This window comes from Brachyhypopomus gauderio, chromosome 14 (assembly GCF_052324685.1).
Source record: "Brachyhypopomus gauderio isolate BG-103 chromosome 14, BGAUD_0.2, whole genome shotgun sequence".
NCBI lineage: Eukaryota > Metazoa > Chordata > Actinopteri > Gymnotiformes > Hypopomidae > Brachyhypopomus > Brachyhypopomus gauderio.
The window spans coordinates 3417033-3428010 of NC_135224.1; the positions used below are offsets into that span (position 1 = coordinate 3417033).

Here is a 10978-nt window from a genome sequence, read left to right on the forward strand (position 1 = left end):
AAAGACCAAGAGGAAGATGAGAGGTGACCTTTTCAGTCGCTGCTCTGTGCACATCAGGCAGGCTGACTCACTCTCTGCTTTTCAATGTGCTCTTAAAACCTTTTTTCACTTTGGCTTTTAACCCAGTTTGATATGTTGGTTCTTATTGTTTATTGTTTTAACTGTGGTTTTACTTTCTATATATTAGGGCTGCACGATGAATCGTATTTTTATCGTTATCGCGATGTGAAGTTTCACGATAAACACATCGAAAGAGCCACGATAACTCCTTGAATAACAGCAAACTCAAATTGCATTATCCTCGTCCAGCAATAGAGGGAGCTATTCGCGCTGCAGACTATGATCACGTGACGTAAGTAGGCAAGAGGCAGAGTGAGGTGAACACGCTCATCAGACACGCGATTTGGTTTAAGCCTGGTTTACACTTGACGCAGCGCGAGGGTCCGCAAGGCGAAAATAACAATCACGGTGGCTTCGCCCGTGCGCGATGGTCTCGCGCGCTGTCGATTCACGAGGTCGTGCACCTCTCGAATTTTGTAAGTTCGCGCACGCCGCGTCTCAGCGCAATGAGAACAGTCATGTTTGCCGGGTTCATACACCTATACAAGGTGGAATTAAAGCACTTGTACGTCACTTTCAAGGTCCATTTCAATAATTTCCAGCTCGTTAAACTTAATTGAGTTAAATATTTATACATATACTCTAAATGATTCGAAATAATTCGCTTTTTTTATCACATTATTTAATGGTTGTTTATTTTCAAAACGCCCAATCTTAACGTCTTCACGTTCTTTCATGTTTCATCCTGGAATTACAAGAGGCTCGTATTTGTTAATGTAATTACAAGAGAACTGTTCAGTCAGACAGATATTTGTTGTGAAACGAAGTAGTTACAATTTCAAGTACTTTAGCCTAAATTCCAGCACTTTTCAAACCTGATACACAAAGCAACATTAAAATTGGTCAGGTAAATGTTCATTCCCCTGTATTTGAGGGGTGTTTTTTCTATACTACTAGGCCTACATATCGTTTCGGACAACACTGCAAAGAATGTGACACGGCAAGATTAAACGCTTCCGTCGTTCGCGGAGGTTTTTACGCGAGGTGTGCGGAGTCGCGCTACGGTCACTCGTGAAAGTATAAACCTAGATTGAATCTATTGTTGAATAAACCTGCAAAATATTTGGAATTATTCTGGATTCATTACACAGTAAAAAAAAACGAATGAACGTGCTGCTGTTCAGAGAGACACTACATCTCTGTATTTTAATCTTAATTTATCGTGGTTCACATCGATATCGGGATATCCAACAATGTTATCGCACATCGTAATTCTAGTCCATATCGTGCACCCCTACTATATATGTATTTTAAACCTGTATTCTCTTACTTGTGTACAGAACTTTGGCCAATTACATTGATTTTAAAGTGCTCTATAAATAAAGTTTGTGTATAGTGTGATGTCTGACTGTGATGAGTGTGTGTTCATTTCTGATTCTGTCCTATTCTCTGTCTTACAGTATCTGTCCACTTCAGTGGAGACGCTGACGTTGATCTGACCTGATCTGATTCTCATATACAGAGAAGAGCATGACCACATACATACACACACAAATACACACTTGACCTGGATACACACACTTGTCCTGTAACTGCTGTAATATGACTGTAATGTTTAGTAAAACGGTTCAGAAAAAATTCATATGTTTATACTTTTTTTATGTTCAGTTTCTGTGATGTTGTGGAGGTGACATAAGTGTAATTCTTTATTCCAGTGTGAAAGTGTACCAGGAACTGTGTGTGTGAGATAATGTTGTGTATTTTACTCCAATCTACAATAAAATATAGTCTGAATGTAATATTTATGAATTTAACATGTAAAGCCCTGTTTAGATCATGTCAACCTTTAAAACAGATGTTGACATCAGTTCTTCCAAACACACTTTATCATTTCAATGTCTCTGTTACCAGATGAAGATAACTGCACAAGCAGGTGATTTTACAATGAATGTGTGTGTATGTGTGTGTGTGTGTGTGTGAGAGAGAATAACAGGCACATACAGGTATGTTTTTAGACTCATACGTCATTAGATTAATATGGCCTTTCATTCATTTACTCAAGTGAACTACAGCAAGGAAAACATTTACAAATAAAGAGGTCTGCAGCTGCTATTGTGTGGGCTGCAGGAGAGCTTTCCTGTTTTTAGCTGAAGAAACTGACACAGCAGTTGTACACAAGGTTCCTGTCTCTGTACATTCCTCTACATTTGCCAGTGACGTGCGTTTTCGATCGAGGAACTGAGAACAGGTCTTCCTGTTCTGATGTGGTCTGCAGCACTCCTGCAGCCCACACGCAATCCCACATAATAGCAGTGACAGCCTAACAATCATGGAAAACAATCAAGGAAAAATTGGTACAAATCACCCCAACCCCACCATTTAGGAAAAAATGCATCATCCATAGTTTTGGGCTAACATCATGCTACCTGTATAGACTCATAGTGTAGATTACCAAAGCACTAAAACATGTGTAAAATGTTTTCATACTTCTCTATAACTGTTCAGACACAACAATCAAAAATCTTTGATCATAGAAATTTTACTTTGAAAGGCAAAAAAGTTTTTTGAACTTAAATGTGCTTTCCTCTCATGCAATGAGGCTCTCTTCTTTGCAGGATGAGTAAAATGAATGACTTTTCAAAAATGTGTGGTCACATAACCAATTTCTTCTCTGGTTCCCTAGAAACAGGAGGTGGTGCAACTTCCCCACTAGCACAAATCACCCCACTCTCCCCTACCGGTGGCCCTTATTTTGTCCAGCGCTTCAGTACTCATAGTGCACAACATGCTCCCAGAATCAAGCATCCCTCTCAGATTTACATGACCATTTACTAAGACTGGAGTGTAGAACAATTCACTAGCTCCCCCAAGCTTCTGCGAGCCCTCAAAAATGACTTTATCATTAGGAAGGCTTTCACAACAGTTCATATATATAGAGAATGGGTCCAGCACTTCAGTGAGGATGTCCCTATAATGCCGTCCATGTTTACCCTCTCATCACATGGGCTAGCTATCAGCATCAGATGGGAGCGGCACGGGTCTGGGTGACTGCGGAGCTACTAACGGGCAATCACGTTTCACGTGGCCAGATTTGAAGCAGGTAAAACACAACCTAAACAACCTGCAGTGTGCGTGTGTTGTGTGCTCTGCCGATTTACAGACTCTTCATGCAGCATGCTGCCAGCCTCGCTGGCCCTGGGATCGGTCAAACCGCTCATGAGCACGTGAGTCGCTGCCAGGGACGGACTGGCCATCGGGCATACCGGGCATTTTCCCGGTGGGCCGACGTGCTATTTGGGCTGACAGTCCTGACACTTTTTTATCTATTTTTATATTGGTCTGACCGGCCCATAAAACAAGTAGATCAGTGGGCCGATTCAGATGGAGGCAGGCTGATTGACACTGGGCTGGCGAATCACATTAACACACCTTTCGCGATGCTCCTGCTGCCTGCATAATGCATTTGGCAAAAAAAAGTCAGCGCGAGAGTTTACCGGTCCTTAAACACGCTGGTATGCAGCCCATTGGTTATTTTCTTTACTGACACAGAGCTGCACCAATCATATCATCAAACACCCCCTCCTCCATGCGCCGGTGCGTAGTGCAATCTAACGTTGATTAACATAACATATGTGAGTATCTGAGATGGAGAAAAAGCGCAAAGGAGGTGCAGAGAAACTACGACAAAAAAAGAAGCTTGAACTTCAAGTAAACGCTGCCAAATGTATAAAAATTACTCAAATGTTTGCCACAGCAGGGCCTTCATCAGCTCCCGTGGCTGATGACAGTGGTGGCGGTGGCCAGTGGACAGAAACATGTACTAGAACGTGCGGTAAGCCTGACTCCTTTCAGAGCAGCTATAAAATGAGTAGGGTTAAGCAACCAAACCCTTTGCCAAATCTGATAAATTGATAAAACATCAATAAAATCATTTTGGCTAATGTTCTATGGCCGAGTTAGTTTGTATTGTAAATTCAAAAGGTAAAATAAGTGAATAACGTCCTTACCTCTATTATAAGACTTTGTGTACACTGACTGTATGAGAAAATAAGCCTATTTTAGTACTATGTCTTCCATTCTGAACTAAATAGTCTTAAATGTGAGAACACTTTTAAAACCTCCATTCACCAACAAAAACAGTACTAAGTCACTCAGCAGGCAGCATTCTATTTTCATTATTATACTATTAATATTTGTGGGGTGAGTAGTAGGCTAGGCTAAGGCTATGCTTGGTAGGAAGGGGAAATGTTTGGTAGTTTTTATGGAGGTGTTTAGGGACAATGTACAGAAATGAAAGGAAATTACACTTTTTAAAATGGTAATTTTGTTTATTGCCTGTGCCATATGCCAATGCTGCTGTGTGCCTCTTCACAAATCTTCATAAATCCAGTATTTCTAGGTGTATTTTTAAAGCCACCATTCAATTAAACTGAGTTACTGGGCAGTTTTCTGATTTTGTTATTAGGCCATTGATTGTTTAACTTGTAAGCCTAGGTTTAGCTACTTTTTCGCCTGGATGTGTTTGGGGGCATTTAGCCTAGCTGACTAAAGAAAATGTAGGCTCTAATTAAAGAAAATCTTATTTTTTACAATGACATAATTCTTTTTTTGCCAGTATTATGCCAATGCAGCTGTGTGTCTGTTTTTCTGATAAAACAACAATAATTAATTCCTTATGTTGAGATAAAAAAAAAAAACATAACAAAAAACCCAACCTCACCCCAGAGTCTGTATTCATGTTTTGATGAAATAGCATCCCCAGAAGACAGGAGTAGTGAGAGAGAGGAGAGAGTCGGAGAGAGAGAGGACTGTGTCAGTGAAGGAGAGGAGAGTGTCTGTGAAAGGGAGGAGAGAGTCGGTGAGAGTCAGGAGAGACACAGCGGGAGAGAGGAGAGCAGAGAGCAGGAGGACATAGATTACTTTGCCCGTCCTGAGCCTTCTATGTTACAGAGCTTTTTGTCTCACCACCCACAACAAAATGCAAAAAATCCAGTGGTGCAAAGGGTATTCACCAGTAAAAATGAAACCAACAGGATGTGGCTAACATATTGTAAGAGACGTCACACATTATTTTGTTTTGTGTGTATTGCTTTTGGGAAGATCAGTGACACAAGCACATTTATTACTGGAATGTCTGATTGGAGGCATGTGCACCAGCGCACAGAAGAGCATGAAAAGAGTAGTGCACACCGAATCTGTGCCGAAGCTTTTTTACTAAGGAGCTCAAAAGCAGATATCAGCAGCATGTTTGCTGGTAATCAGCTGTTTGCTCATAGGGAACAGGTCAAAAAGAGACGCCGGGTATTGGAGCGTGTCGTGGATGTGGTAAAAGTGTTAGGTAAGAGAGGGTTGAGCTATAGGCATACAGAGAATGAGGCAGCCTACACACTGGATGATGACTCAATTGACCATGGGAACTTCTTGGAACTTATCCTTTTATTAGGAAAATATGATGTCTGCCTAAAAGAGCACCTTGATGATTGTATTGAAAAGAGCAAAAAATTACATAAATCCAGTGGAACAAGAGGTCGAGGGTCTCTTATCACCCTGCTCTCCAAAACTACAGTCAATACAGTAATTGATACAATTGGGCACCTCATTCAAGACTGCATTTCAAATGATGTGCAAAAAGCTGGAATGTTCTCCATTCAGCTGGACACAACACAGGACATAACTTCTCAAGATCAGTGTTCAATACTATTAAGATATGTTACTGACACTGTGCACGAGAGGCTTGTTGCCTTAGTGAAATGTGAGGCATCTACTGGGCAATACTTTGTAAACTTGGTCTCAGATGTATTGGACCATCTGAAGCTGGATAAAGACATGTGCATAGGAAATGCCACAGATGGGGCGTCAAATATGCAAGGCCATTACAAAGGATTTTCAGCACTGATGACCTCTCTGTCACCCACTCATGTCCATGTCTGGTGCTATGCACATGTACTTAATCTGGTGATGTCCGATACAACACAAATTGTCATTGAAAGTGGATCACTATTCAGTCTACTGAATGACATTGCTGTATTCATCAAGGACTCATATCAAAGGGTTAATCTATGGGAGAACAAAGCACAAGATAAAAGCCACAGACGCCTCTCTCCAATTGGGGAAACAAGGTGGTGGTCCAAACATGATGCTCTCAAAAAAGTGTTTGGACATTTTGGGAAACCACAGAATGCTTTGTACACAGATGCACTCCTGACACTGGCAGCCATAGAAGACAAAGATCATGAAAAAGCAACTGTACGTGCCAAAGCTCGTGGATTTAAAGAGGGCCTCTTGAAATATGAGACCATATTAACAGCTCAGACATTCTTAAGAATATTTGAGCAAACAACACCTCTGTCTAAATACCTTCAGACAGAAGGCATGGATATCCTTTCGGCTCATCGTATGGTGATTGCCACAAAAGAGGGCCTGAAAAGCATTGCCAGAGATTTTAAAAGTGTGAAAGAAGCTGCAGACACTTTTGTGCAATGGACAAATGACAATATTGAGAAAAGAGAGGAAGAAACTGATATTGAAATTGAGAGTGCATTGCCCAAGAAAAGAGAAAGAAAAAAAAAAAACAGAGCAGGAGAAATGGCTCAAGATGAGCCTCTAATGGATGCTGACAGTGCATTCGAAGTCAATGTCCACAATAGAATTCTGGACACTGCTCTTGATGCCATTCATAGAAGGTTTGTGACACATGGCATTCTTTTCGCTGATTTGGCATGGCTGGACCCCAAGAGCTTTGAACAGATCCGGAACACTACTCTACCCAACAATGCACTCGAAGTCCTAAGCAGATGTCTTATTAAATTTGACACTAATGCAACAGTAGACAATCTCCAATCAGAGCTGAAATGTTTAGCAGGACAGTGGAACAGACTGAAAGCTTCCCATCTTGATGATTATATGACCAGAACAGTAGAAGATGGAGCTAAAGGGCAAGAAGAGGATATTGTGGATAAAACCTGTGCCTCTTGTAAAAATTGCCCACTTTGCTGCCACCAGGTTTTGCTGAGGCTCAACATGCTCTCAGATGCCTATCATCTCCTTGGGCTTGCTTATAAGTTCTTGCTGACCCTTTCCCTGACCCAGGTGGCCTGTGAAAGAACATTTTCTACCCTCAAGTTCATCAAAAGCAGACTCAGGAGCAACTTGTCAGCTAGCAAGCTGGAGGGGTTTATGTTGATGGCCACTGAGAAAGACATTCTCATGGCATTGGACACAGACACAGTTATTGATAAGGTGGCTGAGAAGAGTGAATTACTGAAAAAGCTGCTCTTGTGAGTTACTAAGGTAAGATGAGTTTATTGAGTTATCATTGATTATGAAAATATTAATTTCAATATAATTTTTTTTAAATGATTTCTACATGTCTGAAACTCTCTTCTCTTACAGGATTCTAACACTCCAGTATACTTCAAATACTTTGTCATTTGCATCCTTTTTTACTCGGTGAGTTTACAGTAGTCCAATGCTACCTTAATCTGAAATGCTGAATAGATCTGATGAGTTACTAATCATAACTACTTATTAACAGTGTGTGTGGTTGAATGTCACTAATTCTCTCTCACTCTCTCTCTCTCTCTCTCTCTCTCTCTCTCTCTCTCTCTTTCTCTCTCTCTCTCTCTCCCTCTCTCTTACATAGGATGCCTTTACTTGTTCGTTATAGGAGGAGTTCTTTAGGGGGTGAATCCACTTGAATCTTTTTCCTTGGTGAGTTCACAGTAAATGTAATGCAAAAAACAGATAATCTCTTATTCTCCTTCTATCCGTCACACACATACAGGATAATGTCTTTATTTAAAAGATTTTTTCAAGGAGTTCACAAGCCATTTTTATTCAGCACTTGCTTTGTCTGCAAAACAGTAAAATCATATCAAACTACCATGATGTCTATAATTTCTCTTTCTCTCTTCCTCACACGTTATCATCCCTCATAAGTTTTCAGTGTCTACACTTCTATTTTTATCTTGAAGATTGACCGATAATTAAATATCTCTCTCTTTCTCTCTCTTTTACAGTTCAAGAGTTTAAAGTTCATTCAGTAGGTTCAGCTACATTCATTCTTTTGACTGGGTAAGTTCACAATTTATTGAGTACTACTCTTGGAAGAGTTAGCATCTGATCCTTTATTTTTCATCTCTATTCTTTCTCTCTCTTGTCTTCCTCCCTGAAACACATAGGCACACCCAGTTGGATGAATGCTGCATTGATTACTGTGATGGAGTGGTTCAATATGCATTTTCATACTGTTAATAAACAAAACTTTTTGAAAGTATTTAATGATTTAAAACTTATTTAATTTCACTCTCACTAATTCCTGTAAACTCATGGCATGGCTTAGGGTACATGGTTTTAAAGAGTGTAAACTGTTGGTATACACATTCAAAAAACTGAAAATTGTGAAAAGCGTTATCGTGTGTGAGTGGGCCGGTCTGGTCCAAAAATGCCAGGGCCGATTTTTTGTCCCAGTCCGCCCCTGGTCGCTGCCAACAGATGAAGTGCACAAAGACAAAACTCTGTCAAATACACCCACCAATTGCTGGGTAGCATGCTCAGCCGCAGACGGTGCTGGAGTAGCACATGACGTTTGCATAACGGGAGTGCCGGGCCAAAGATGGCTCTGCTGACCTACTACAGGCTGAACCTGACCCTGATCACTAACAGGACCGGATGGGGAATTGAAATGATTCACTGGCCCACCAACCGCTACAGGGGAGTTACGTGTGTATTGGCAAGTGGGGTTAATTTGGGTCTGGGCAGAGCAGACCATGCTCAGAACCATCAATTCTCTAGACTGTCCAACATGGTTGTCCAGACGCCTCTGTACCTCGGCCGCAGTCCATTCCTCTGGTGGCTTTAGTTGAAATGTTAGAAAGAGGTTGGGATCAGGACAGTGAGTAACAAACATGGCAACTTCAGCACCCGCATCTTCAACTAGCTCGTTAGCTGCATCAATGGATTTGTTCAAGCAAATCCAGTAATCCATTGCACATTCACCGGGCTGTGGCAAAGTGTTATAAAAGTCCTTCATGGGTAGACTAGAGTAGGCCAGCTTGTTAAAATTGCGCCTGAAGATATCGAACACTGCAGCCAGTAAGTCAGCATCACCTAGCTTTGTTCAGTCTTGTCGTCCAACCCAGTCAGAGCTGAGATGCCTGCTGATGATCAAGCTTGGCCCCCAGTACAACAAGATGGACAGAGACTGGACACCAGGAGACGTCCATCTCCACAACACTGAGTGGGAACCGCAGCTGGACAGGAGGATCCAAACAGGCCCTACAGAGAGATTGTAGGACGCCTGGTCACAAGGCTGGAAGCTGCACACCCAGCCACTATCAACACGTCCAAAATAGCTGCATGTAAACAAGAAGACGGAGAACCTGTCAGCGACTTCCTCGTGAGACAATAGTTCACACTGACCACAGCGGTCTTGTAGCACCAGCACAACGAGCGGAGGCCGGCGGAGGCCAGCCCATGGGAAGCCCACCTGAGAAACAGCTTCCTGGTAAGCATGAGAAAAGACATAAGTGACCTCATCAGAGCCCAGTGCATTGGGTACAACAGCGCCACCCTGCAAACCATAGAAGATCATGCCAAACACCACGAGGCACAGCTGACATGGAGAGTGAACAAGAGAATCCAGAAGCAAGCTGAGACGCAAAACCAGGCTGTGCTGACCATGATGCAAACAACCCAGCACGTGCTTACTCAAGAGAACGCTGAAGGGGCCGCGCCTAGAGGCAGAGGCAGAGGACGAGGTGGATGGGGACGAGAGTTACCCCAGAGGCAGAGGTGGTGAATGTTACAACTGTGGAAAACTAGGACACTTAGCAAGAGATTGGCCTGAAAATTAATAAAGTGCTGGGCAAGAATTCCAAAGATTGACGGGCAGCGGAGAGGCTGGACGGTACAGGACCACTGGAAAATGACAAAAGGAAAGTAACTGGTTTAAATGATCATTTTTTAAATTATCAATGCTTGTAGAAGATTAGTGAAGGGCTGCAGAGCCTGCCTAAAATAACATTGACTGTAAACGGTACTAAAGTAAAGTTTTTGGTTGATAGTGGTGCCACCCATTCAAAAAAACATCTTCGATGTAAATTAAATAATACCACATTTGAACATAATTTTTTTATTTCAACTGCATGTCCATTAAATGTTATGGGTCGTGATTTAATGTGTAAATTGGGATGTAATATCAGTAGCAGGCCTGAGGGATTGTTTATGTAGTGGGAGTCAGCTGTGTTGGGGTTCAGTTATCAGCAGGAGTTCCACTGTATGCTTATGGGGTGCAGAGTGCAGGAGGAGAGTGTTGGGAACACTCCATGTGTGAAGTGTGTAGTTTATTGCCAGGTGATTTAACGTTGCGGCCGTAGGGGTCGCTGCATTGCACGCTGCATGTGAGTGAGGGCCCTGATAGAGGTTTTGAGGATAAATTTGATGTTGGAAAACATGATTGCTTGGCTGTCACTGCTATTATGTGGGATTGCGTGTGGGCTGCAGGAGTGCTGCAGACCACATCAGAACAGGAAGACCTGTTCTCAGTTCCTCGATCATAAACGCACGTTACTAGCAAATGTAGAGGAATGTACAGAGACAGGAACCGTGTGTACAACTGCTGTGTCAGTTTCTTCAGCTAAAAACAGGAAAGCTCCATATTAGGAGGAATACACATGTGAGATGAAAACTGTCTACTGTGGATTCTCCCCCCTCAGTTTCTCAGTGTGTCCAAATGTGCTGTAAACATGTTGTCAGGAACAGCACGTGACCTCCCGGATCATTCCCTACACCTGCTGCTCGTTACTCCACATTTCACGAGTACTTAAGCTTCCCCCTCTCACTTCCTGGTTGTGAAGTATTGTTGGCATGCCACTTACCAAGCATTATCTCTCCGTGATTGATCTCCTGTGTACTGACC

At 42.2% G+C, this 10978-nt stretch overlaps 1 protein-coding gene across 11 annotated transcripts in view; it reads left to right on the forward strand.

Moving 5' to 3' along the window:
• The window catches only part of LOC143474711 (NACHT, LRR and PYD domains-containing protein 3-like), a 52447-nt gene extending 50747 nt beyond the window's left edge, over nt 1-1700 (forward strand). For all 11 annotated transcript variants that reach the window (XM_076972251.1, XM_076972250.1, XM_076972253.1 and 8 more), the window contains one exon: nt 1521-1700. In XM_076972251.1, the coding sequence (XP_076828366.1) occupies nt 1521-1548 (28 nt within the window). In that variant the 3' untranslated portion in view covers nt 1549-1700. The remainder of the gene's footprint in view (nt 1-1520) is intronic.
• Nucleotides 1701-10978: the final 9278 nt, after the last annotated feature.